Source organism: Myotis brandtii, unplaced genomic scaffold, assembly GCF_000412655.1.
Source record: "Myotis brandtii unplaced genomic scaffold, ASM41265v1 scaffold165, whole genome shotgun sequence".
Lineage (NCBI taxonomy): Eukaryota > Metazoa > Chordata > Mammalia > Chiroptera > Vespertilionidae > Myotis > Myotis brandtii.
This window is the reverse complement of record NW_005356042.1, coordinates 1,326,705-1,353,939: the sequence shown is the minus strand read 5'-3', so window position 1 is coordinate 1,353,939 and position 27,235 is coordinate 1,326,705. Positions and strand designations below refer to the sequence as shown.

The 27,235-nt window shown below is 50.0% G+C and overlaps 2 protein-coding genes across 6 annotated transcripts; both read left to right on the top strand.

The window, feature by feature from the left end:
* The first annotated feature begins 108 nt into the window (after positions 1–108).
* Positions 109–7,684, top strand: FXYD7 (FXYD domain containing ion transport regulator 7). 2 transcript variants are annotated; one of them, XM_014536595.1, is made up of 6 exons: positions 109–191; positions 3,635–3,664; positions 5,283–5,357; positions 5,499–5,532; positions 5,734–5,774; positions 7,279–7,684. In XM_014536595.1, exons 1-6 carry the CDS (start codon positions 161–163, stop codon positions 7,299–7,301), a joined length of 234 nt encoding a protein of 77 aa, XP_014392081.1. In that variant the 5' UTR covers positions 109–160; the 3' UTR covers positions 7,302–7,684. The 2 variants fall into 2 exon arrangements, with proteins under 2 accessions (XP_014392081.1, XP_014392080.1); XM_014536594.1 differs by having other exon boundaries at positions 5,499–5,541.
* A 401-nt stretch (positions 7,685–8,085) lies between these two features.
* On the top strand, positions 8,086–20,066 carry FXYD5 (FXYD domain containing ion transport regulator 5). Of its 4 annotated transcripts, none has more exons than XM_005862463.2 (10): positions 8,086–8,225; positions 8,868–8,928; positions 10,472–10,552; positions 11,307–11,363; positions 13,052–13,135; positions 16,161–16,226; positions 17,250–17,279; positions 17,359–17,433; positions 19,763–19,808; positions 19,877–20,066. In XM_005862463.2, exons 2-10 carry the CDS (start codon positions 8,868–8,870, stop codon positions 19,980–19,982), a joined length of 606 nt encoding a protein of 201 aa, XP_005862525.2. In that variant the 5' UTR covers positions 8,086–8,225; the 3' UTR covers positions 19,983–20,066. The 4 variants fall into 4 exon arrangements, with proteins under 4 accessions (XP_005862525.2, XP_005862524.2, XP_014392075.1 ...); XM_005862462.2 differs by having other exon boundaries at positions 13,049–13,135; XM_014536589.1 differs by lacking the exon at positions 10,472–10,552.
* Positions 20,067–27,235: the final 7,169 nt, after the last annotated feature.

Below are 27,235 nucleotides of genomic sequence, written 5' to 3'. Positions count from 1 at the left end.
TGGCCAGGAGGCAGGCGGGCTCTCCGGGCCCCCATTGGCTACGGCCCCCCCCAACACCAGGGCTCCCCCATCTCCCCCAGACATCAGTCCATCGGTCTTCCAGCTGCCGCAGCCGTGCCTTCACCGCTTCGGCATCCAGCCTCCCCTGCTCCAGCCCGGCATGGCGACCCCAACCCAGGCCCCCACCAAGGGTGAGCGTCGCCTGGGGAAAGGGTGCAGGGGGGCTCCGGGGTCTTAGAGCTTCGGAGAGAGGATCTGAGGAGCTATCAGTACTGGAAAAGGAGGGGAGGGGGGAAGGGGATGTCCGTTCCTCCCATGGGCGGAGGCCCCTGCAGTGCACCCCTTGGCGCCCCTCTGGGCCTCTTGGGCACCCTCTCCCAGTGGTGTCGCTCCTGTGCGAGACCCGCGGTGGGAGAGCGGCAGTCGGGAGAGAAAGGATGCTCGGACCGGTAGCTATGGCAACGGGGTGGCTGATCCTGCACAGCACAGCATGGTAGTGGACGGCGAAGAGCTGGGCTTTGAGGGTGGGAGCTGATGGGTCAGCAGCCACAGAGGTTCTCGCCCTTTTCAGGGTCCCTGAAATGGGTAGTGGGGGGGGGGTCATATCCCTCTTTTTCCAGCGCTAGCTTCTATGGTGGGGAAGCCCTGGCAGGCAGGTTCAGTGGGAGAGGAGAAAAAGGGATAGACAGGGAGATGGAGGAAGTGACAGATGGAGAGAGATGGAAACTGACTGAGCCTGAAAGAGATAGAAAGGGATCAAGGGAGACAGGAGACCCAGAGTCAGAGACCCAGAAAGACAGATATGAGACTCAGAGAGATTCCAGGAGAGTGAAGGGGAGAGGCAGAGAGAAACAGAGACATGCAGAGAAAGAGAGAAAATCAGAGACAGAGAGAGATAGAGGGAGTGAGGCAACTGTGGAGAGGGACGCAGAGAGAAAGACACAGGAGGTGAGAGAGAGAGAGACCCAAATCGCCAGAGAGGAATGGAGAGGAGGAGGAGGGGCAGCACAGGGTGGGGCCTGATCTACTGCAGCAGCCCCCCTGGGCAGGAATGGGGGACAGGTCCCTCCTTTCCAGCCCTCATTCAGGGGTCTTGTCTGGACTGGGGGGTGCACTTGGTGCACACGGCTGCTCTTCCCCACCTCCATCCAACCACAGCGATGTGCATTTCACACCCATTAACCCAGTTATATGCACCCGCTTAAACACTCTCTCTCTCCTAAGAGCCTCCTTTCCTTCCCCGAGCCTGCCTCTTCAGAGGAGCAGGGGAAGACCGGTTTAATTGAGGGTTGGGGGCAGAGGAAGGGTTCCCAGCGCCCAGAGAGGGCCAGGGGATAAGGCTAGCGGTCCCGAGGAAACCCCACTCCACTCCAATCTTTCCTTCCCTGCCCCCTTTCCCGGCAGGCAGGGGCTGCTGCATGAGCCGTATCTGCAGAATTGGAAGCAGGGCGGGGGTGGGGGGGCCTGCAGAGGCTGGAAACCACCCTGGGGAGAGGGGGCTGGGCTGAGCCGGCAGGCCTGGCGGGAGCCCAGGGCTTCTTTTCATGGAGGTGGTTAGCAGGATCGATGACAGTAGGCGGGCCAAGGTGGGAAGACACACGCCTCAGCCACCCCCCCCCATCTTTTCCCCAGTCACATCATCAGAGGGGGCCACAGGTCTTGGGGAACCCCAGGAGGAAAAGTACGGTGTGTCTTGCAAACTGCTTAAGGAAACTAAATAATGGATTGTTGGGAGGGGAGGGGAGAGAAAGGTGAAGTCTCTCCCCAACCTGTCAGAAAGCAGGAGGGAGAGTTGGGGACAAACAGGGAATGCAGGAGACCCACTGGGCCTGGGTCCCTTATTCCTGAGAAGGACCCTCAACTTGGCCAGAAGCCAGCCCTGGGGAGGGGCAACAAAGGGAGGTACAAAGGGAGCAGAGGGAGTCAAGATTGGCTCCAGAGTTAGAAACCCAACCCCTAAGCCTCCCACAGAACCCCACCCGCCTGAGGTGCCTGAGCCCACCACCTCTCTTCACTTATCAAGATGCCCCAGTTACCATAGCAACCACCTCCTTCCTCTTGTCTCTGGCAACTGGCCAGGAGTGGTGCACATTCCTTTTCCTGCCTCCTGGCTCCACCCTTAGCTCAGCCTAGCCCTGAGGACCCAGATTGCTGGGGTAGCAGGAACCAGAAGAACTTCCGCATGGAGCACAGAGCAGCCAGGGAAGAACCAAAGAGGATTTTAGGACAGGCACTCACCCAGCGGGTTCCTGATGGTTTGGGTAGGGAGGGTATATGGAAACACAGGCAACAAAAAGCAGGATAATCCAATTGCTCTACCTAAGACTTCCTCTTTGAAGACTGGAGAAGGGTGAACTTGCACATTGTGTGAATCAGTGCTCTTCAGGGTCTTCCCTAGGTGCCACCTGTATTAGTCAGTTTAGGCTAGAGCATTTAGGGCAACAAATAGTACCAAAAATCTCATGGCTTCTGACAACCAAGGTTTATTTCTCACTTATACTATTCATCAATCACAGGTCAGCTGGGGACCTCATTCACCAATGAACACCGGAGCGGTTACCATCCTGAACATTCTTGTCACCAGGTCAAAGTCAACAGGGAGCTCTTGTCTGGGCTCTTAAATGCTCCAGCCTGGAAGTGACGATGACATTTCCACTCACAGTTCATTGACCAGGATTAGCCACATGCCTCCTTCCCCCCACACCAAGGCAGCCATCTCTCCCTGAGCCTGGAAGGGGAAGAACACTAACGACAACACCTGGCATTGCTGGCACCCCTCCCCTCGAGGTGCCCTAGAATTCTGCCCTAGACATGGCAGACTGTACTAAGAGCTGTCGGAGGGATTCAGGAGCCATCAGATGGGTTCTTGGATGGGAAAGATGTTCTGAGTTCTCCTGAAGGAGAATATAGTTTGGGACAAGGGGAAAAGAAAATCCACACACATACATATTTTATCCACACATTAACATTTATGAAATCAGGGTGAGTTTTCTAATAGATGGGTGTTTCATGTTGTACAGTTACATACATATTCATGCATAACACATCCACTGGGGAAGCTATTACAAAATCAATTATGAATCTTAAAATCGGTATTGCCTTAGAAATAAGTAATATAAACACATTATATATAGCAGAATATAGGGTATATTATAGGACAGCTCCCTGTGCTGGACTTGGTAGCAGAAGCAAGTGGATGAGAGCAGTGGCTGCCTTTTGGAGCTGTGACTGAGAGGTCTCAGGGAGTGTTCAGGGAAAGCTGACACACTCAGCAGCCCAGTGAGATTGGGGTCTCTTCACCTCCGGCACCATATGCACGTGGGATTATGTATGTGCTTTCAGGGAATGAATCCATCGTTTGCAAAAGCCTCCACAAGGGCCTAGGACCAGGACTGTACAAGGGAAGGTATCAGCCAATGGATTAAGGAGCTGGAATCCATCCTGTGCTTCACTCTTCAAACCTTGTGTCCTTCCATGAAGTTCTATCACCCAGAGCAAGGGGTCTCTCTTTATTTGATTTCTACACAGAAACCATTAGACCAGTGGCCCCATCTGGATCTTCATATATGTTAAGAAACCCAGTGTTGAAATATTTTTTTCCCCTCTCTCTCTTTCTCTGCCTTTCTTCCTACAGTTCCTCAGGAACCTGACCCATTTCACTATGGTGAGTGGCAGATTCTGTGATAAGAGCACCTGGGGATGGATGATGGCGGCTGCTGATCCCCATGGGTCACTGCTGAAGTGACTTCAGTTGTGGCTGATATGTGCTGGGCTACTAGCCATGGGACCATGTGGGTACAGCTCACAACAGCTGGGCTCATGGAGGGCAGAATCAAACTGGGGTACCTTCTCTGGGCTCCTTCAGGCTTCACCAGGACTCAGGGCTGATGCATTAGGGTCACCAGAGTAGCAAACAAGTCTGAGGCCAGGCTGCCTGGATTTGAATCCTGGCTTAGCCACTCACTAGCCATGTTGCCTTGAGCAAGCAACTTTGCCTTTCTGAACCCTTCTGTAAACAAGGGAAAGTAATAGTTCCCACCTACAAGAATTGTGAGAAAGATTTACTTGGATGATGCCATTAAATCATTCCTTCCCACAACATGGAAGCTCAAAGAAGCTACCTCCAGGTCTAGCAGATCCGCTCCCTATTCCCTCTCCCAACAGCCTGCCTGCCCTCTGCCTTCGCTCACTCACACTGTTCCTCCCATAAGCCGAGTGCTTTCCCACCGCAGGGTCTTTGCCCTGGCTCTTCCTCTGACAGAAACAGTCCTCCTCTAGCTCATCACACCGCTGGCGAAGGCTCCTCTTCCTTCTTCAGGCCTCAGTCAATACTGACTGCTCTGCTAGGAGAGGCCCTCCCTAATCCCAGGCAAGAGGAGCCACACCTACACATGGTCACATGACTCAATTTTTGGTTTTGTTTTGCTTAGTGCTTTATCACAATAATAAAGTCAACTCCCTGAGGGCAGAGGCCTGGACCACTGCTGATATAGAGTGGGTGCCCTATAAATTAATATTTCAAAAAAATTTACTGTGGTATAATTAGACAAGAATAATTCTTATGTAGGAAAATAATGGAAAGAACTAGATTAAAGTGTTGAGAAGAGGATGGGAAATTCTAAATAGGATAGATAGCCCGAGAAGGTTTGACTGACATTGGAATAAAGCCCAGAAGTTGGTATGGGGTGGGGGGGGGGGGGGGGATTTGGGGGAAGATCTTTCCGGTAGAGGAACAGCAAGTGCATAGACCCTGAGGTAGGACCATGCCTGATATGCTCCAGGAAGAGCAGGGAAACTAGTGTGCCAGGGGTTAGGGGGCTGAGAGGAAGTGGAGTGGGGTGAAGTCTGAGAAGGAACAGAGACCAGATCTTACAGGGCCCTGTGGACTGTGATGAGGACTGGCTTTTACTTGGAGTGCAATAAAAATGGGGAGGGGAAGGGGCAGCTCTGAGGAAAGGAGGACCCTGATCTGACTCAGGTGCTAACAGGATCCCTGTGGTTGGGGGAGGAGACCACAGAGAAGGTGGCTCGCTGCAGTAGTCCAGAAGGGTGACAATGGTGGACAGGACCAGGGAGGAGGCAGTAGAAGGAGGTCCAGAGGAGGGGGTAAGGGAAGAGAGGACAAGGGGAGCTATGTCATCTTCACCCACTGGAGGAGCCTCCAGCACAGCCTGCAGCATCCCTGAATTTTGGGACCCTGGCTGGGCAATCTGAAGACAGGCTGGGGGGGGAAGGGTGCTGAGGTGCCACCTCACCTTGATATCACCCATTATCTTCCCCAGACTATGACACTGTGCAAACCGTGGGCATGACTCTGGCCACCATATTGTTCCTGCTGGGCATCCTCATCATCATCAGTAAGTGTGTCCCTCTCCTGGAATCTAAAACCCTCAAAGAGGGCCACCTCCGGTCAGGCCCCAGGCACAGAGTTCCCCTGCTGGCTCTCGACCAGACTCTTATGTCCTGTCTTCTTGTTCTGTCTATCTCTCTCCTAACAGGCAAGAAGGTGAAGTGCAGGAAGGCGGACTCCAGGTCTGAGAGGTCTGGCAGCAGTGGGGAGAGCGGGGAGAGGGGTGGGAACAGAAGGGCCCAGGGCTAGCCTGTGTTCCACATAAACCTGTGGCTATTGAGCCTCTTTTTAAAAAAATCAATTAGGCATTACATAATTTACTAAGTGATCATCCCAATAAATCTCGAATCCTATGCTTTTCTTTCTCATCTTTGCTTCCACAGCCCAACATGCAAGTCCTGTAAGTCGGAGCTTCCCTCCTCAGGTGAGGGTGAGAAAGTGTGTGGTTCTGGGAGGAGGACAGGTGGGAGCAGGAAAGGGAGTCATTAAAAGGGGAGTTGCACTGTATGTCCCCAAGAATGGGGCCACCAACCCAATGGGTGGACATGAGAGATTCAGTAGGAGCTGAGATCCTGCAGCTCAAAATGTTAAACCGTGGCTCGTCAGTGGGATGTCAAATGTCCTAGCGTCCACTAAGCCTCCAGACACAGGACACAAGCTTATAGAAGCAAGGATGAGCTAATTCCCCCGAGTAGAAAGCCAGAAGCCTGGGAAGAGAGGGGGGCCCACATGGGAAAGGACTTCCGCAGTCAGAATAAGACAGAGTTGAGTCCTAGAGAAGCAGAAAGCAGATGTTTTCCAGACTTAATTGTTCAATTTGGAAGATCTAGAATGAAATGCAGGAGAGAAGAGAAGGAACTGAGGAAGAAATGGGTGAAGGAAGGGCTTTTGAATAATGGTATCAAAATAACAAAAGCAGAGAGGTATGGAATGCAGATTTTTAAAAACTAATGTAAGTAGCATGAAACAATGGAAGGGGATAAAGAGCAGAGGGGATTGAGGGTGTGGGGGGTACAGGAGAGGGTGCAGATGAGGGGGATGGAGGTGGGGGAGGGTGGAATATAGGAGGGATGGGTGCAGAGGGGAGTAGGAAGAATGGGGGTGCTGCAGGGGGAGAATGGGTGCAGGTGGATGGAAGGTGTAAAGGGAGATGGAGAGAGATGTAGGCCGTGGAGGGGGATAAGCATGTAGAGAAAGATTGTGACTCCTTGGGAGTGTTAATTTTAATTATGTAAAAATATCTTGACCTGTTTTTATTGGACCTGCGTCCTCTCCAGGGATATTTAGAAGAATCAGATGGGAATCTCTCTACCTCTTATAAAGTTCTTGTAACTAAAACGTGGGCTTTGGGGTACTCAACATTTGGGGGGATTTGGTGGCAGATTTCATGTGTTTCATGAGACTTTCTTTTAATGACACTTAAAAGCATTAAGGGGACACTCTGTGGATGACTTGGGCGGGGGGAGACCCTGATGCCTGAGGCAGGATTCTGACCCACTCCAGTTGAGTGCCGGTCCCATGTGGGTGGGAGCAGGAGAGCTCCTGTTGTGCCCCATGTCGGGAGGCCGGAGGCCGGGTGTGGGGAGGGGGAGGCTGGGAGGAGGCTGGGAGGAGGCTGGGAGCATAGGTGGGAGGCGGAGACTCCCTTTGTGACAGGGGGAAGCCCCGAGAAGCCCAAGCTGGCCCAGGGGGTGTCCTCACAGGTGTGTTCCCCTCTATGACAGTGTCCTACAGGCAGGGCAGAGACACACAGGCGTCCCTGTATGGCCCACACCGCAGGGAGCGGGAGGCAAGACAACTCCCCGGTGCTGTCTCAAGACTGTCAGTTCTTGGGGGTCTGGATTCCATGTGGGGGTGAGGGCGCACTGGCTCTGGGGAGGGGATGCTCTAGTCACTGACCTAAACTGTCTCTCTCCCTCTCTCTCCAGCCCCAGGAGGTGGCGGTGTGTAAAGCCAGCCTCGGCACCTCCACTGCTGTCCCTGCCTGAGTGTGGGAGCCCGAGGACCGGGTGGAGGTGGTGGGGACCCCAACTTTGCGCTGCTGGGAGCGCTCCCCGGAATGAGCCGCCCCACCCACCCCGAGGCTGGAGCCGCTGCACCCTGCTGCCCCTCCCAAGGCCTTGGCTATGACGACCCCCCAAAGAGCCTATCTGCATCCCAGATACAGGGACTCGGGTCTCCAGCTCCTGGAGTCCGAGAGCCCACCCCCTGTCCCTCCGAGTTCCCGGGTACTGCCCCCCTGAACCTCCTCGTCTCCTCCCCAAAGATCCGTTCTCCTGCACCCTCGGTGTCTGTGTCTTGAGCTTAATAAATGTGCATTTGGTTTTTCCCCTGTTCTGTCTGTGTGCTCTCATCTGTGGGGACCAAATGGGGGAGGAGCAAAACTGAACCTGGGGAGCTCTCGCCCAAGTCCCCAAGTGGTCCCTCCTTCTTCCTCTTCCCCAGCGGCCTCCTCCTCTTTCCAGGATTCCCTTCCTCTCCCTCAACTCCTTCTGGGCTGTGCCCTTTCCGTCTCCTCCTCTAGAGACCCCAATAGACGCCCCCCTTCTCGCCAGCCCCCTCCCCAAAAGAACCCCACCCATCCAAGACCTCCTAGCCCCAGGCCCGGCGGGTGGAGGTCCCTGCCTGGCTTCTCACCCCTCTCCCCCTTCCCATCACCCGTAGCGTCTCCCCGCTGCAGCTCTCACCCCAGGCTCTAAAGCCAGGAAACCCAAGAGGAAATGACTGAGCCCCTGGCCACACCCTCCGCCTGCACGCAGCTGCGGCCGCCGCTGCCCTCTCTCCACGAGGCTGCCGGCTCCGACCCCCAGCTCGGACGTAAGTCTCTCCGCCGACCTTCCTCCACCTTCTCCACTCTGCCCAGGCCCGGGCCCAGGTGAGTAAAGACTGATCTTAGCGGATCCTCTCTGCCCCCATCCATGCTCAGTTCTCCGGCCCGCTCTGCCTTACAGGGGTCCTGGGCTGCCCTGCCCCTCTTCCCCCTGCCTCAGTCTCCCCGGCTCTCCTCTCCCTCTCGGACCGTCCCTCCCAGCTCTGCCAGCATCATGTTCTGTTGTCCCTGCGGGGAGGTCCTGACACTCACTTTTTCCTCTGAGGTCAGGAGCACATTACTCACTCTTCCTCTTTCCCTTGCTTGCTGAGTCCTGGGCTGGGAGACAGCCCCTGAGGGAGGGAAGGGGCCCCCGGATCTACCCCTGTGCCCCAGGCCCCTCTGGTGCCCGGCAGGGTCAGTCCTGGTGGGCAAGTGCTTCTCTGCCTCGGGCGTCTGCACAGTGGCTGCTACCTGAAGCCCAGTTTTGTCTGATGTGTCTTGTTTTCTTTGGGGACCTGCAGAGGGAAGAGGGGGTGGCTGCTGGGGATCCCACTTCTGAGACGCTCCTATTAGCCCTGGTAGGGGGGTCCTTGAAACCAGAAGTACCTGCTCAGGCTGGGGAAGGGGACTGTAGGGATCCCTGGGGCTGCCCTGGGCCTGCCTCGCTGACATCATGACTGACCCCGGCTCCTGCTCACCCCATAGATGTCGCCCTCCGGCCGCCTGTATCTCCTCACCATTGTGGGCCTGATTCTCCCCACCAGAGGTAAGGCCCAGCCCTTGTCTCCACCCTGCTCCGGAGCCCCCAGCCCTACCTCGAGGGCCCGGCTGGGTGGGCAGCTAGTGGGTTTGGATGTCCTATCCTGTGTCCTCACCTCCTACTGAGCTGGCACCAGGAAGTGGGGGTCCCAATGGAGGGGCCAAGATTACATTCCTTTTGGACACCTCAGACCTGGGTGGCTGCTTCCAAGTCTGGCCAGAGCCTGTCCTGCTGAGCAGCCTCCATTTCACCTCCCAGAAGAACTGAGTTTGATTTGGCGAGGAGATGGGTGTCCGTTTTCTACTCAGCAGCCAGGAGCCCTGGGCTCCCAGCAGAGCAGCTCGCTGGATGCCCGGGTGATGCACAGTTAGGCAAAGGGGGTGAGCCAGGGCCAGTCCAAGAGCTGGAGATGTCTCCCCTTTGCCTGGAAGTGCTTTCTGAAGGCAGCAGCTATGGTGGCATTGGCAGGTGCGTTCTGCATGGCAGTATGTGGGAGCTGGCCTTCAGCTTTACTGTGTTATATTATACGTGTTGCCCTGCCTGTTTCACAATGAAGAAATAGACTCGGCAAAGGGAAGTGTCTGTGCCAGAGGCTAATGAGTGGAGGGGCTGGGCCCAGTCATGCTGCCTGTCCCAGAACCCAGAGCACACTCTCCACTCACTGCCGCAGCTCTCTTGGATACAATGGTTTTCGTGTATTTCATCAGTCATGCAACAAGTATTCGTTGAGCAGCTACTATATGCCAGATCTTATTGCATGCACTGTGGAAACAGCAGTGTATAAAACAGGGGCTCACATTCTATTTGGGAAAGACAGAAACCCATTGGTAAATTATATAGTATTCTAGAAGGTGATACGTGTTATGGAGAAAAATAGAGGACAGGAATGAGGATTGTTTGAATAAGGTGTTCAGGGAAGACCTTACTAGGAGGTGACATTTGGGCAGACACTTGACGGAGGTGAGGGAATGAGCCAAGCAGGTATCGGGGGGAATGAGTGAGTCTGGTGAGGAACAGCAGGTAGGCCAGGTGGCTGGGTTGGGTGAACAAGGGGCAGGGTGGGAAAAGGAGAGGTTAGAGTAGTGACAGTAGGGCCAGGGCGAGGCACTGACTGCATGTTAAGCAGTGGGGGAGATTCTTCCCCCCTCCATCTCATTTCACGCTCTCTAAGGTCTGAGAAGTCGATTCAGTCATCCCCACCTTGCAGTCAAGGCTCAGAGTGGGTGACACAGCAAGGGAATGGTTGGGAACAGCATTTGAGATGAGGGCCCTGGCTGACTCTAGTGCCTGGGCTAACCCATCTCCCCCATCCCACAAAGATGGGCAAGGAGAGGGGCTGGAGGAAGGGTGTTGGGGCATTAGCATTTCTTAAAACACTTCACGTATTGATACCACCAAAGCTGATCAATCAAAGAGCTGTCTGCTGTTCTACCAGCAAAAGGACCTCCTGAATTACACGCCCCCAAAGGCTTCAGGAGGGAGGGTAAGTGGGGGTGTTGGTGAGAGGGACCAGAGCCTACTCCCTGGCTTCTCATCTTTGATTTCTCAGGACAGATATCCGAGGAGGCCACATCCATTTCTCTAGCAGACTCAACCACTGTGAACATTCATGCCCTGACTCAAACCCCAGGTGAGGAAGGAGGGACAGACTTGGTAAGATCCTATCATTGCAAATAACAATGGCAATACAATTCTCAAACTGGACCAAACAGGTATTTTTGAATTTGTGTAACTGAAAAATCCAGGGATAGACCTTCAGGTGTGGCTTGATCTAGGTTCTCAAATGATGCTATCAGGAACCTGTCTTCATCTCTTGGTTCTGTTTTCTCTGTGGTGGCTTCATTCTCAGGCAGAGTCTCCTCTTATAGTGCCAAGATGGCGTTCAGATACCTGGGATTTCCATCCTACCTGCTAAGAATCCGGAGGGAAGAGAATTTTCCCTTCCCCAATACAGCAAATGTCCCAGAACTGAGTGTCATTGGCCAAGCTCAGGTCACATGCCCACCCCTGAGCCTTGTGGCCACAGACGCAGAAAGCTGATTAGCCAGACCTGGGTCTCATGTTCAACCTCCAACAGGGCTGGTGCCAGCCCCCACTGAATTAAGTAGGCTGAGGGTTGGGGAAGGATGGTTCCCCAAAGGAAGTTCCAGGGCTCTTACCAGAGGTGGGTGGATGCTAAGAAGGGGAATGGGAATTGGTGGGAGGGGAGGTCAGGGCCTGAGACAGGGAAGATACTGCCATTGCATTTAGGCAACGAGGAAATGGCTGGATTAATTAAGTCATTTCCATGACATCAAAATTGAGTTGCTATGGAAATACTCCTGTACCTCCATTCATGGACCCCCTCACCTCTTCTCTTTTCTCTCCCTGTCTCTGGACTTCAGACGCAGTTCATCCAGAACTCCTGTCCACCCCTCAGACTTCAACCCTGCAGGCTGGTGGTGAGTGGGGCAGCGATACGGGGGGAGGTAGGCCTGGGACCAACATTGTTTCCCCACTTCCCCTGACACTGGGTCTTTGGTTACCCATTTCAGCCCTCCCAACTCTGAATCCCCTGGTTTAATCTGTGGTTGGACAGCCAGCCAACTCATTCACTTCTTTAAAAAAAATCTTTTGGAATCTTGAAAAATAATATGCATGTAGAAAAGTACAAAAAACATAAATGTACAACTTAGCAAATCATTCTGAATTGAACCCCTGTGTAACCACCACCAGGTCAAGGAATAGTTTTGCAAACACCCCAGAAATTCCCTATGTGCCAACACCATTCACTTCTTCCTTTAATCTCTTTATCTTTTTCCCTTTTTAAAAAATTTTCAAATCATTTTTGAACTTTTTCTTGGAGTCTAACATAATTCAAAAAGTAGTCCCCAATTTTTTCTATTAATGTTTAATGATACAGGTGTATATAAACACATTCTTCTGGGAAGTAATAAAAATGTGGTAGGCAAGACGAAATCCCTTTGTTCATTCCCCATCCTTGTTGTCTCTCCCATCTCGGGGAGGCCCCCACTGTTAGCATGGGGTTGGGAGTAGTCCCCCAGTGAGATTGTATCACGTGTGTGTAACCTGGAGGAAATATGCTGATTGGGAGGTATATTTGTGTGAGCTTAAGGATATTATATGATTGTTTTTCTGCAACTGGCTTTTTCCCCCCATGAAATAACGTTTGGAAATTCTTCCCACATTCCCGTGTAGACACTGATCTTGTCCTTTTTCACTGCTAAGTTCTCCACAGGCTACCGGTGCACAGTTAATGAATGTATGCACATCTTTTAAAAATATGTATTTTTATTGATTTTTAGAGAGAGAGGAAGGGAGAGGGAGAGAGAGAAACATCGATGTGAGAGCAGAAGATCGATTGACCGCCTCCTGCACGCCCCCAACTGCGAATCAAACCTCAGCAATCGGGTTTGTGGCCTGCCTGGGAATTGAACTGGTGACCCTTTTTTTTTTTTAAAATTAAATCTTTATTGTTCAGATTACATTTGTTCCTCTTGAACTGGTGACCTTTTGGTGCATGGGATGACACCCAATCAACTGAGCCACACAGGCCAGGGCTCTCTGCACATCTTGATGAGCACCTTGGTCACTTCCAGTTTTTTCTGCCACACACAGTGCCACAATGAGCAACCTTGTCCCTTTCCCTTTGATCAAACACAGCACTTATGTGACTGTTTGGGTCTAAATATTTTACCCTTGTTCACTTGTTCAATTTTCACACAATCCCTCTAAGGTAGAAGTGATCATTATCCCCACCTTAGAGATAGGGACATGGAAGCTCAGAGTAACTTGCCCAAGTTGTCACAGCATGTCAGTGACATGGCTGGGATCAGGGTCCAGGAACCTGGCTCTAGAGCCCAGCTCTTGCCCACAATACAATGGGGCTAATGACATGAACACTAAAATTTGTTTTCAAGGCAATTTTGGAAATGGCCGCATTGATTTGCCTGCCACCAGCAGTTACACGAGCCCCCCTTTCCCACTCCCACAGTGCCACTCGGCTTATGAACGTCTTTGATTTGTGTCAGCGGGACCCGGGGAAGAGGGCCCCTTGCAGTTCTGTGGATCCATGCTGCTCATTCACTTGTTTCTTGCCCTCCCCTCCCTGCTCTTCTGACCTCAGTAGAAACACCAACCCAGACGCAGCAACTGAAGGGAGAGACTGTGCTTCTAACCACAGACCCGGGGACGGATGAGAGCAGCACGGAAGGTAGAGCCTTGCACTATAACAGGAATGTGCAAGTTTTGTTTAATTCTCTTCTAGGTCAGCTTTTCCCCAAGGATATTTCTCAGAGCACCCGTTTGGGGAGTTCTTAATACATCTTCCAAAAACATTTTTTTTTGGTTTGCCCAGCCAGTGTGGCTCAGTGGGATTTGCTGTCAAAGGTGTTTATGAAACTCTAAGATAAAGTTAATCACGTTTCTTTCTGGCAGGATTTTCCAGTCTCAACAAACCTATTGCAGCAAGTGTCCCCAGAGGGGCATCTAATTTGTGACATTTTCCAAGCCTAATAGACTCAGGATGCTCTTTTGTTCAGGTTCCTTCTCAGGGCTGGGGCCGGGAAATGTGGCTATAGGTGTTTCCCTTGTGTATGTCTTCTTGTTAGAGCAGGAGCTTTTCAAGTGTAAATTACAGAAAACCCAACTAAAATAAAAGCTTATTGGCTGTATATGTTCTGTGAAGTCCAGAGGTACCACTTTCAGGCATGGTTGGATCAAGGAGCTCAAGTCATCATGACAGACTTGCTCCTTCTCTCTGTTGTCTTCATTCCCAAGTGGCTTTCTCCCTCTTGGTGGCAAAGATGGTCCCATAGTTCTAAGTGTAGGTATCAAACTCAGCTAGAGCACAGCTAGAGCACATCTCTTTCTCATCTTCTGCACCCCAAGGTCCAGAATTGACTTTCATTAGCGCAGCTGGGGTCACATGCCCATGTCTGACCAATGAGAACCTGGGAAAAGGGCTACTCTGATTGGTCAGGCCTGAGTTTTGTGCCCGGACCCTTGGGCTGGAGAACCTGGTCAGCCTTGTCTGAATTGCATAGACCAAGAGTCAGGGAAGAGGTGGTTCCCTTAATACCAGTGAGCAGCAAGTGTTAGCAGAGGTGTGGGGAAGGGGGCTGAGACCAGATGAAGGTGGCTTGTGTGATGCTCCATATTTGAGGAGCAGCCCCTCCTGGAAAGGACCTGTAGCTTGGGCTACTCCTTGGCTGAGATACATCCACAGTGTGCGTTTTGGGCACTGGGCAAGAGCACCACCTCTAAGGCCATGCCATTCCCCTATAACAGTTTTTATAAATGTTAGTTTTCCAGTGATGGCAGTAAACTACCACATTCTGACAGAATCTGTCTATTAAAGCCATTTTATGACAGATGGAAATAAAGGGTCTGGGGGAAGGGAACATCCCCAAGTGGGGTGTAGCAACTCTTTCCACACTTCCCAATTGAGAAAATATCTCCATGTCCCTCATTCACTTGCTCTGAGTCCTTGCTGGCCCGAGTTATATGTGCTGTTCCATACTCCTGATTATGTGCTACCGAAATTCAGCTGAGCCTTAGGGCCACCCAGACCCTGAGCACGGAAGCCCCCAGTGCCTCTCTGCCTCCATCTTTGTTTCTCTTGTGCTGGAGCTTGTCTCCCGCCTTGGCTCCTGTCATCTGCTGGTTCAGAGCTGCCCAGCCTTCACCTCGCTTCCACTGAGAATCCCTTCTTGGAATTTGCAAGGTCCCAGGGAAAGGCGAGACTGGGTCACGTGCTCCCCCTTGAGGCCTGGGTTACAATTGGCGAACAAGATAGCCGGGAAGAACACCTCCCACCCCCAGCCCAAGAAAGGGGAAGCTGTTCCCCAAAGAATGGAGGAGTGCGTGCCAAGTAGATAATAACAGCCAACATTAGCTGAGAGTTTGCTCAGTGCTGGACTCTGTGCTAAGCTTTCATGTATTCACTCAATGCTCATGACCATCACCTTAACCCCATTTTACAGGGAAGAAACTGAGGCCCAGAGAGGTTACACTGAAAGCCCTAGGCCACAGCCCTAAGTGACAGAACTAGAATTTGAGCCAGGCTCTGTAGGGCCATGGTGCCTCAGCACCACACGCCACCCAGGCTGTCCCTTACATTTTCTGTCCCTGCTATTAATCTTGCCTACCTCTGTTCAAGGCTTTCCTGAACATGTCAGCATCCTTGGCTGATGGTTCATGTTTTGGGAGTGAGGAGCTTAGTTGGCCTGGGGAGCTCAGGGTTCATGAGGCAGCTTTTCTGCCTGTTGACTTCACACTGGGACATCAGACAGTAGTAGCCATTTCACTGGGACACTTCTCAGTGCCAGAGGGGCAGGTCAAGAGAAGGATCCTCTGGTATTTTCGGCCTGGGAGCAGAGGCGATATTCAAAATGTTTTATAACAAGTGCCTCCAGGCTCTGTAACTGGGCCGGGGTCCTGGGGGCACCCAGCCTGGTTATGACAGATGTTATCCTTTACTTCCTGGGTCTGGGGCCGTCCACAAAGTCCTAGGAGAGGGGTCAGGAGGTTGGAGGGAATCCTATATAATAAAAGGCCAGTGATCATAATGGCGTAATGACCAGAACAACCGATGGACCAGTCGTTATGAGGTGCATTGACTACCTCTTGGTCCCTCCCTCCAGCCCTCAGGCTCCAATCGCTGGATGGCCAACAGGGAACCATGGCGGGGTGGGAACGGGGACTGGAGACTGGTGAGCGCACGCAATGGCCGACTTCTTGGTCTCCCCCCACCCTCTCCACACCCCGTCCCGAAGGCTCTGATCGCTGGATGGTGAACAGGAAACCATGGGGAACCGGGGTGGGTGGTGACTGGGGACTGGCAAGCAGGCAGAAGGCAGGCCTCTTGGTCCCTCCCTCCGGCCCGCAGGCTCTGATGGCTGGATGGCAAACGGGGGAACCATGGAGAACCAGGGTGGGCAGCGGCGGGGCGGGACTGGGGATTGGCGAGCAGGTGGAAGATGGCCCTGACCACAGGCTAGGCCTAGGGACCCTAACCTCGCATGATTTCGTTCGCTGGGCCACTAGTTTCAATATATTCATTATTTACTGGCTTCAGGGGTCGGAGTGGGGGACACATGTGCCTGCCCACTGCATGTGTAGGTGTGGGAAGGGGGTTTCTCACAAAGACACGTTCAGTAATGCCCCTTGTTTCCCTCCACGGCTCGCTCCTGCCCTCCACCATCTTTTGGCCACTCTCTCTGCTGATCCCACTAAAGGCACCACACTCTCCAAGCAGTCTCCAGACAAAGACTTTGCAACAGACCCTGCCCACAGGCCTACTGGTCAGTAAGTCCCCAGATTGGAAACAGGCCATTTCCTACTCACTGTGTGTTCTAGCACCTGGAATACTGCCTCAGTAAACATATGTTGGGTGAATATACAACTTCAAGGCTGGCAGAGGGTGGGTACAGGATAGGCACACAATAAATAGATGAATGAATACATAAATGAATGTTGCATGCAAGCCACCCCAAAACTCTGTGACTCAAAATGACAATCATTTATTTAGTTTTTGAGAACTAAACTTGAGTCTGCAATTTGGAAGTTTAATCTGGGCTCAGTGGGTGGTTCTTCTGCTCTCACCTGGATTTATGCATCTGAGATCATTTTGGGGGGTCAGCAAGGAGCTCTGCTTCTAGAGGCACCATGATTCTTCCCTTTGTTCTTCTGTCTTCCACTTCCTGACCAGCCAGCCCCCATGAGCAGATGGAAATGATATGTCCATGCGACACATTCATTCATTCATTTATTCATTAAAAAGATATTCACCTAGTGCCAGGCACTGTTCTAGGTGCCAGGATACTGCAGTGAACAAAGCAACAAAAATCTTTGCCCTCATAGAGCAGACATTCTAGTGGAGGGAGAGAGACAAAAAAATAATAGCCATATTAATTATATGTCATATGGTTTTAAAGTTGTTATCAAGAAAAATAAAACAGGGTTAAGTTGAGAGAGTGACTGGGATTATTTCTGTAAAGGGCATGGAAGGCCTCTCTGAGGAGTTGAAGGGGACGCATGAGGATATCTGGGGATGCACTCTGGGCAGAGGGAGCAGCCAGTGCCAAGGCCCTGGAGTGGTCTGGCAGGTCATGAGCAGGGCTGGAGCAGATGATGAAGGGAGAGTGAGGAGGTAAAGTTAGGGAGGTGATGGGAGCCAGATTGTGTGCCACCTGAGAACTTTAGGTTTTGTTCTAAGTGCACCAACACTGAGACACAGGTGTCCCCTCTCCCTGATCCTGTCATTTACTGTTTCACTTCACGATCTTTTGCTGAACTTCAACTTGCTCTCTGTCTGTCCCCTGCAGATTCAAATGAAGACGATCCCTTCTCCTATGGTAAGTTACCCAGGGAGGATTCAAGGGGGAGGAAGGGTTAAGGCCCTCTTACCACACCCCTCCACTTTTCTCTCTGCAGATAATTACACTCTACGGAAACATGGGCTGTTGGTCGCAGCTGTGCTGTTCATCACAGGCATTGTGATCCTCACCAGTGAGAATGGGCGTTGGATGGGAGGGGCACCAAGACTGGGAGGAAGGAGGCCTTGGCGTGGGGGTAGGCCAGGGTGGGGGTAGGTTCATGAAGGCCCCTGGGCAAGGCGAATTTAAATGAGGCATATCTCTTAGCTTCATAGCCATACAAACCACCACAGAATTCAGTGGCTTAAAATGGCAACCGTCTACTTAGCTTTCAATTCTGCAATTTGGAAATGTAGGCTGGGCTCAGCTGGGTGGTTCTTCTGGTTGCTGCTGGGTTTATTCATGCATCTGAGGTTAGCAGTGACCTCTGTTTCTGTTGGCACCTTGGTTCTTCACCTCATTGGCCTCGGCTTGTTGATGTGGTGGTGGCGGGATAACTGGATGGTGCAGTATCCAGGACTAGTAGCCATGGGGAGCAGTAATTACACTGGCCTGAAGGGTCGAGAGATAGAACTGTCAGAGAGGTTTGCAGCCCCTGCATCATTGTAACCCAGCCAGGAGGGAGCAGGATGGAGGGGACCAGATACATAAACCTTTCTCTCCTGTCCTGCTCTCTCCTGCAGTGCCTCCTTGCCACTGCTGAAGGAGAGGGCGAGGGGCTGAGACTTTGGCCTCTCAGGTCAGTCAGCTCCCAGGGCCCAGCATCACATGGGAAAGGGAGCAGAAGGAGACTAACAAGCAGAAAAACTACTTTTAAAAAAAGTTTTTAAATAAAACACATTAAATAAAACACTAAGGCCACCAGTTTGCAAGCTCTCAGTTAAACTGTGTAACCTTCACCAAGTTTTATTATCTCTCTTGTCCAACTTTCTCATCAGGAAAATGGGCACATCTTTTTTGTCTTAAGGTGGGAGGCAGAACACTGACAGAATAAAAAGAGATGGTTCACACGTTAACACGTGTCTGCACCTCATTGAATCAGGGGTCAAGCAACATGTGTTTATTGATCCTGACTTTGTGTCTAGCCTAGTCTCTCCCCTGTGGGAAAAGTGAGGCTCGGAGAGTTGGACTGGATCCAGGTCTGTGTGAGGGCAGAGCCTGAATGTTAGTTCTGGGGCCATAAATTGTTCCAGAGACAAATATTTGGGCACCTACTCTATGCCCAACATGTGCTATGATGCTGGTCTTGCCCTGGGGGAGCTCAGAACTCATAGGGGGATGACAACAGACAAGCAGTAGGTCAGTGCCTGGCATGTAGTAGGTAAATGCACTAATGAGCAGAGTGGACACAGAGAAAGGTAATAACCACGAGGAAAATAAAGCCATATGATGTGACTGAGAGGGAAAGGGAGAGTTGCTCTCTCTCAAGAGGTAAAATCAGAACTGATTCCTGAGGATGAGAAAGATGATTAAAAAAACCAAAGAGGTAGAGGGAGGAGCCCCAGGTGCAGTAATGAGCTGAGCATGTGGCAATAACTGTGGAAAGGGGCTGAACAGGCCAGGGATCCGGGAAGTAAGGGTAATGTCCAGGAGTCCCCTTTGTCTTCTGAAATCCCCTCTCATTCACTGTGGTCCAGCCTCTTGGCCTCCCTGCTGCTCCTTAAGCCCACCTGTTCCTTCCTACCCCAGGGCCTTTGCAATGACTCTTCACTCTGTGTGGAATACCCTTCCTTCAGATGTCCAAGTGGCTCCCCCATCACCTCCTTCAGGTCTTCTGCCTCCTTCCTGGCTTTTTCTTTATAGCTATAGCATGCATCACCTTCTGACTTATCACCGCCTGTACACTTGACTTAGTTTTTTTTTTTTTAAATCCTTACCTGAGGATATGGTTGTTGTTTTTTAAATTGATGAGAGAGAGGGGGAGAGAGAGAGAGATGTGAGAGAGAAACATCAATTGGTTGCTTCCCATACATGCCCCAACTGGGGATTGAACCTGCAACTTAGGTATGTGCCCTGACATCTGTTGGTGCACTGGATGACACGCCAACCAACTGTCACCCGGTCAGGGCTAGGCCATTGATCTTATTCCTGGTCTCCCCCACTAGAAAGCCAGCTCTACTAGAGCAAGTATTCTAGTCATTCTTGTTCCTGGCTGTATTCCCAGGGCCTAGGTCAGTGCCTGGCACATAGTAGGTACACAGTAAACATCTGTGGAATGAATAATACACAAGTTAGGAAGGTTTCCAAAGTGCTCCTCTATGTGTGGGAGAAGGTCCTCCCTTGGGCCCTGCACCAGCTCTTCTCCTATCTGCTTCTCATCACTTGCTCAGAGTTGCCTTGGTGCTTCCCGAGGAGCAAGGTTGATGGGCCTTGTCCTCCAGCATCCAAAGCACACACACACATATACACACAAAAATCAATATTGTTCCAACTTGTGATTGGATCATTTCCTTCATCCACAGGTGGCAAGTGTAGGCAGTTGCCCCGATTATGCCGGAAGCATAACAGGTGAGCCCATCAGAAATGGGGGCCAATGACCAAGCTGCCACCAGCTTACCATCTCCTTCCCCTCACAGAGCCTACAGCGTCACAAAAGCCCAGCCTGAGAGGGAAGACCCAGATGGAGCCAGAGCCAGGGCCGATGGCCTGAACCCCCTACCTTCCCAACCCTGCCTGCCCTGAGGGCTGTCCAGCTCCCCAGGCACTGCCCTCACGTTGACCATTCTGTCAGAAAAAAAGTAAAGCACTGCAATCCTTGTCTGTCAATCTCTGGTCATTCATGTCTGGGAGTGGAAGAAAGTGGCAGGAGCTGGGGACAGGCTCCCCGAGGACTAACATGAGGAGGTCACACTAAAAAAACAAGGTAAGAGATATAGTGAATGAAGCCAGCCTGGGGTGAAGCAGGAGGGATGGGGGAAGGGCTGCAGGGGTTCTGGTCAGTGCTGGATTCTGCCCATGACAACTTGAGACCGCTGGCCTGGTCCATGCGCAGAGCCTGGTGTCCAATGTCAGCTCACCCCTAACATTGGTAGGTAGCCTTGGTAACTGGGCTAGCACAGTGGAGGTCCCAGCACCATGGTGGCCCCCTTTTTTTCACAGTCTGGGTCCCTCCAGCATGCACACATGAGTGTTGGCCTTACATGAGTGTGGACACCCAGCCTGCATATCTGAGCTTCATCCACACCACCAGCCCACAGATTGGGCTGCCTCTCGATTTAGGGAGTGCCCACCAAGAAGCCACATAGGCCCTGGAGTGAGCTCAGAGAAATTTGGATGGGGAACTGGGTCGCAGGTCCCAGAGCGTGGTTACGTCGAGCACAGGCTCCAGTGGGCACTTCCTGAAGGCTCCGGGGTTCTTCAGCCTGTGAGGAGGGGCTCAACCAGACTAGGCCAGAGCAGGCCTCTGAAGCACAGGGCTTGGGGCAGAGGCCTCTACCCAGGTTTAAGGGTCTTCCTGCCAAAGGAAAGGGATAAGGTCCTGTTCACAGGTGGTTGCATGAGAGGATTTCACAAACCAGGTCACAGCCTATTCATGGATTACAAAGTCAGTTCAGTGGGCTGTGAGTAGCATAAAAAGAATAAGGTATAAAAGGAAATAGCAGTGTATCAAATAACACACACACACACACACACACACACACACACACACATATATATATATGTATATCCTCAATTTTTGCTACAATTTCATCCTATCTGTATTATTATTTACTTTTATTTTAATAAATCAACTCACTTTAAAACTTAAGTATGTTTATTTTAAAAACACTATCATGTATGGAAGAAGCACTGCTTCATATAAATAGAACATAGCCAGAAAGATAAATCTAATGAAAACAAACATATATGTGATATGTATCATAAATATGTGACATATTCAGTATTATGTATATACACATAAATTGTGAATAACACATATATGTGTGATGGATATTGTATGTGATATACATATAGGAATTATACTAAAAATATTTTTGATTGTCAGCTACCAGCAACAGAACAGATGCCTAACCAATCAGGAGGAAATATCACTCATATACATATTATATGTATATTACATATGTACACATACACATACATATGGTCAACTCTCTTTTTAACTTAAATGCATTTATTTTAAAAGTTATAATCATATATGGAAAACCAGTACTGCTTGATATAAATAGAAGATAGCCATAAAGATAAACCCAGTGGAAAGTAACAAGCAAAAAGTGCATTTTAGCTGGAAACTGACTTGTTGGCCAAGGGCTCTGAGCCAGGGAGGAGGGACTGCCCAGTTGGAGGGACCATCAGTTGTCTGCCCAAAGACACTGCAGAGTTCGGGAGGCCAAGACCGCTCTCACTTCTGACACCAACTGCGTTTGTCCCCAAGGCCACCCTTAGGTTCAGTGATTCACTGGAAGGACTCACAGGACTCACTGAGCTGTTATACTCTCAGTTAGTTTATTACAGTGACAGAAACCAGGTCAGTATTTGCCAAGAAAAGAGACACTTGGGCCAAGACCAGGAAAGTTCCAAGCACAAAGCTCCCAATTGTCCTCTCCCAGTGGGGTCGTGGACAGTGCTACCTTCTGGCAACTGTGTGACAACTTGCATGAGGTACTGCCAACCAGGGAAGCTCCTGCAAGCCTTGGTCCAGAGCTTTCATGGGAGCTCAGTCACAAAGACATCACAGACCATCCACACGGTCACCTTAGTTTCCAATCCCTTTGGAGGCTGAGCTGGTGCCTGTGGCCCACAGACGCCCCCCCCCCCACCATCAATCCCATGGTTAGAAAAAGCCCCAGGTAAAGAAAGACGCTCTTTAGAGGCAGCGCATTCCAGGGGCGTACCTTCCCGAAGCTGAGGGCAAAAGTCAGACCGCTCTTTGGGTAAGGTTAATTCTTTACTACACAGGGCCTCCCTCCCTCATATCATTAGATGCATTAAAAGATATTCAAAAGTTATACACTCTCTCATGATGGGATTCAATGTGATTAGTATTTGGGGCCTAAAACCATTTCATGTCCACCACGGGAGCCCAGCCTGGCCTTGAGTATACACCAGGCTCCAGGGCAGATCAAGGGCAGCGCTGACCCACCGCATGGATGATTGGGGGATTGGCACTCTGGGTCCATTCACCGCTCATTCCATCTTCCCTGGGTGAGATGAAAAGCTAATCCTATGTTTCTCAGGTACCCCTGAGATGGGGTTCTGGATGTGGCTCCAGCTCTGCTAATTAGAGGCCCTCATATGAGATTTAGAAGGTCAAAGAGAACGTCTTTTTGCCTAATTGACTATATTCTGTTGTCGTGTTTGTGAAGGTGATGAGGTTTTCAGTGACACCATTCCAGTATCCAGTCACTAACCTGTGGGAATTAAGATGCAGTTACACACACACACACACACACACACACACACACACACACACACGATATCTAAATGGTCAAGAAACACATGAGAAGATGCTCAGTATTATTAATCATCAGGAAAAGTAAATGAAAATCAGAATGAGACACCACCACACACAGAATGGCTAAGATGAAAAAGACTAACAATACCAAGTGTTGAAAGAGGATATGGATCAAGTGGAATTTTCATTCATTGCTGTAAATTGTTACAATCACTTTAGAAAACAATTAGTTTCTTTTTTTTTTTTAAATATATTTTATTGATTTTTTACAGAGAGGAAGGGAGAGAGATAGAGAGTTAGAAACATCGATGAGAGAGAAACATCGATCAGCCGCCTCCTGCACACCCCCCACTGGGGATGGGCCCGCAACCCAGGTACATGCCCTTGACCGGAATCGAACCCGGGACCTTTCAGTCCGCAGGCCGACGCTCTATCCACTGAGCCAAACCGGTTTCGGCAACAATCAGTTTCTTTAAAAGATCAATGTAAACTTAACATATGACCCAGCAATTCAATTTATAGCTATTCATCCAAGAGAAAAAAAACCAGATGTCCACACAGAGACTTGTACGTGAATGTTTGTAGCAGCAATATTTGTAATAGCAAAAAACTGAAAACAACCCTAAAAGGCCAACAATACAGGTGAGTGGATACCAGCTGTGGCATCTGCGTGCATAGAATACTGCTCAGCAATGAAAAGGGGGAACCACTGGTGCACACGACACATGGACAAATCTCAAAAGCTTTATCCTAAGTGAAAGGAGCCAGATACAGGAGTCAGACTGTATAATGCCACCTGTGTGCAGTCCTGGAATGAGCCAAAGTAACTGACGGTGATAGAAGTCAGAATAATAGTTGCCTCACCCTGGCTGGGTTGCTCAGTTGCTTGGAGCATCACCAGTACACCAAAAGGCTGTGGGTTCGATTTCCAGTCAGGGCATGCACAGGAGGCAAACGATAGGTATTTCTTTCTCATATCGATGTTTTTCTCTCTCTCTTTCTCCTCTCTCTCCAAAATCAATTAAAAAAATATCCTCTGGTGATGATTAAAAAAAAAAAGAGTAACAGTTGCCTCTACTATTATGTTGCCTCTACTGTGGGGATGTGGGGTTGACTGAGAAGGGGCATAAGCGAACGTTCTTGAAGGATTGAAATGTTCGGTATCCTGATAGTGGTGCACATTACAGGAATGTATATATTGCTCAGAAGTGACTGAAGTGTACACTTAAGATCTGTATACTTTGTAAATAATGCCACAATGAACATAGGGGTGCATATATTCTTTCAAATTAGCATTTTGGGTTTCTCTCAAGTGGAATTTTCATTCATTGCTGTAAATTGTTACAATCCCTTTAGAAAACAATCAGTTTCTTTTTTTTTTAAAATATATTTTATTGATTTTTTACAGAGAGGAAGGGAGAGAGATAGAGAGTTAGAAACATCGATGAGAGAGAAACATCGATCAGCCGCCTCAATATATCCTCAATATATCTCAATATATTCCCAGAAGTTAAATCACTGGGTCATAAGGCAGTTCCAATTTTAATTTTTGAGGTATTATAGAATTGTACACCTGAAACCTATATACTTGTATTAACCAATGTCACCCCAGTAAATTCAATAAAAAGGAAAGAAAGATCTGTGTACTTTACTATATGTTAGTTATACTTCAAAGCAAAACATAACGAAATTGAAAACAAAAGGGCAGTTATGTCCTGGTTGGTGAAGACTTTCTGATCCTGGGTCAGAGACAGAGCAACAGGATTCTGAAGATGCCATGTACAGTGGGGCCTCCTGCTTGGGGTATAGGAGGTGCTCCCTATACGGATCAGTTTGGTCATTATGAAATAATAGAAAACATGTATGTTGGATTTTGCTACCAGTTCTGGACATGCAGCTCCTAAAACACTTGTAATTTCCTAGGGCAGTGGTCAGCAAACTCATTAGTCAACAGAGCCAAATATCAATAGTACTTCTTCAAAATAGACTTGGCCAGGCCGAAAACCGACTTCTGCGCATGGACCACGAAGTTTCGATCGCACTGTATGTGCGCCCGCATGTGGTATTTTGTGGAAGAGCCACACTCAAGGGGCCAAAGAGCCATATGTGGCTCTCGAGCTGCAGTTTGCCGACCATGGTCCTAAGGGATAAGAGCACCAGGAGCATCTATTGTTCTAATATTTGTTCTTTGACCCCAGTTCCTGATGCAGAGACCTTAAACCCCTCGGAATTTCCTGGGTGATAGGAGTGTCTTTTGTTCTAATGAGGCAATGTTTCATGGGCTCCAGGATAGAGACTGGTCACTAGAATGACCAGGCCATGATTAGAAGCTTAGAACTTTCAACCTCATTCTCTATCATCCAGCAGGGAGAGAGGGGCTGGAAATTGAGTTAATGATCAATCATGCCTGTGTGATGAAGCCTCCATAAAATCCCAATAGTATGGGGTTCAGAAAGTTCCATGCACTGGGAGGGTGACACCAAAACTCCATGGGGACAGGAGCTCCTGTACTTGGGACCCTTCCAGACCTCACCCCATGCATCTCTTCATCTTGCTGCTCATCTGTATTTTTTATCATATTTGTTATCTATCTATGTATAAAAGCTTAAGCGACTGTCCGACTGTTTGACCATTTGACCGTTCGACCATTCGACAGTTCAGCTGGTAGCTATGATGTACACTGATCACCAGGGGGCAGATGCTCAATGCACAGGCATGGAAACATGGAACAGACTGATGAATCTCAGAGGGGGGAGGGTGGGAAGAGATTAACTAAAGATCTTATATGCATAGTAGAAGCCTGTGGGGACCCTCAGCCTGGCCTGCAGGGATTGGGCCGAACCAGCAGTCCGACATCCCTTAAGAGGTCCCGGATTGCAAGAGGGTGCAGGCCAGACCAAGGGACCTCACTGGTGCACGAATCCGTGCACGGGTCCTCTAGTTATATAATAAACTGGTAAATGTAAGCATTTCCCTGATTCTGTGAGCTATTCCAGCAAATAGCCAAATTCAAGTGGGGGAAGTCATGGGAATCTCCAATTTGTAGCCAACTTGGACAGAAGTTGTGGGTTACCTGGGGACCTGGTAGCAATTGACATCTGAAGTGGAGGGGGGCAATCTTGTGGGACTGAGCCCTTAACCTGTGGGGTCTGTACTAACTCCAGTTAGTGTTGGATTGAATTGAATTGTAAGACACCCAGCCGGTGTCACAGAATTGCTTGGTGTGGGGGAAAGGACCCGCACACTTGCTATCAGAAGTGTTGTGAGTGTGGTAGTTGTGTGTAAGAGCAAAGGAGAGACACAGAAGGTGTGAGGTTTTCCTCACAGTCATGTCCTGGGAATCATTTGCAAAGTCATAGCCTAGAGCCCACTCAACTAGCCTTTCCAAAGAGCTGGTCAACCCCTAATTCCCTATATCAAGCCAGCCCATTTTTGAAAATTGACAGAAATAAATAAGGTCAAAATCTCAGTAGTTTACAACAGAAGTTTGTTTCTCACTCATACTGCATGCTCACTATGGGTCAGCTGGGAGTGATGCTGCAACCCAAGTTGATGGAGAAGCTGCTATCAGAAACATTTCTAGTTATCACTGACAAAAAGAGAATGAGGTGAGACACACATTGGCACTTGTAGCCTCTGCCAGGGAGGGACACACAGCATGTCAAAGCAAACCACCAGGCCATATTTGAGCTCAAGAGGGCAGGAAACTATAATCTTCTGGATATTGGTGAACAGTAGTGCAGCTTGCCACAAAGGGATTCATTATCTCACATAGCAAAAATTCTGGAAGCAGAAACTTTTCAACTGCAAGAGACTTAAGCCAGAAACAACAGTGGCTTTAAAAAGGTGGTTTATTTCTCTCTCACGTAACAGAACACTGAGGTGTGTAGTCTAAGGCTGGGGCAGGGGTTCCTTGATGTAATAAGGGGCCAGACTCCCAATGAGTTACTGCTCTGCCATCCTTAGCATGTGGCTCTAATCCTCAAGGTCATGAAGTGGCTGCAGAAGCTCAGCCATCATGCTGATACGATGGTAACTAACTAGTTATTAATAACAGGAAAGGAGCAAAGGGAAGGCCAAATATTATAGGCATGTCATTTGGGCAGCTTCACCAGGAAGCTAAAGCTTTACACTCCCCAGGGAGCCACCGGTCTGCTCCCTGCAGATTCCTGGGGGAAGGGACTGAACAGGGAGGAGAGTACATGCAAGCCCAGTAAAGTTGGGGTGCCATTAGGAAGGTATTTGTCAATCACACCCGGGAACAGGTCATTGGCCAGAATGGGTGTGGCCTCTGCAAGGGTGTGAAATTTGGGATATTTAATCACCTAAACCAAGGAGTTCGCTCTCGTGGTTGCTCTTGATGTGTTGTGTTTGACTCCTGGCTTGTAAGACTCCTGCTTCCTGTATTCGTCATGGGTCCTCATGGGCCCTGTGAGCCCCACACACAATAGACTAATGGACTGTAACTAGCCTGATGCTGAACTGGATCTGGCTGCAACACGGAGCGGAAACTAGACACTGGCTTTGCTTCCAGCTCTACTGA

What these genes read in the sequence shown, in the direction of transcription:
- FXYD7 (XM_014536594.1), top strand. Translation starts at nt 161, where the DNA reads ATGGCGACCCCAACCCAGGCCCCCACCAAGG. An exon ending in GGGCATCCTCATCATCATCA is followed by an intron (nt 5,358 to 5,498) that starts GTAAGTGTGTCC and finishes CTCTCCTAACAG; the next exon opens with GCAAGAAGGTGAAGTGCAGG. An exon ending in GCGGACTCCAGGTCTGAGAG is followed by an intron (nt 5,542 to 5,733) that starts GTCTGGCAGCAG and finishes TTGCTTCCACAG; the next exon opens with CCCAACATGCAAGTCCTGTA.
- FXYD5 (XM_005862462.2), top strand. Translation starts at nt 8,868, where the DNA reads ATGTCGCCCTCCGGCCGCCTGTATCTCCTCACCATTGTGGGCCTGATT. An exon ending in GGATGAGAGCAGCACGGAAG is followed by an intron (nt 13,136 to 16,160) that starts GTAGAGCCTTGC and finishes ATCCCACTAAAG; the next exon opens with GCACCACACTCTCCAAGCAG. An exon ending in AGGCATTGTGATCCTCACCA is followed by an intron (nt 17,434 to 19,762) that starts GTGAGAATGGGC and finishes CTTCATCCACAG; the next exon opens with GTGGCAAGTGTAGGCAGTTG.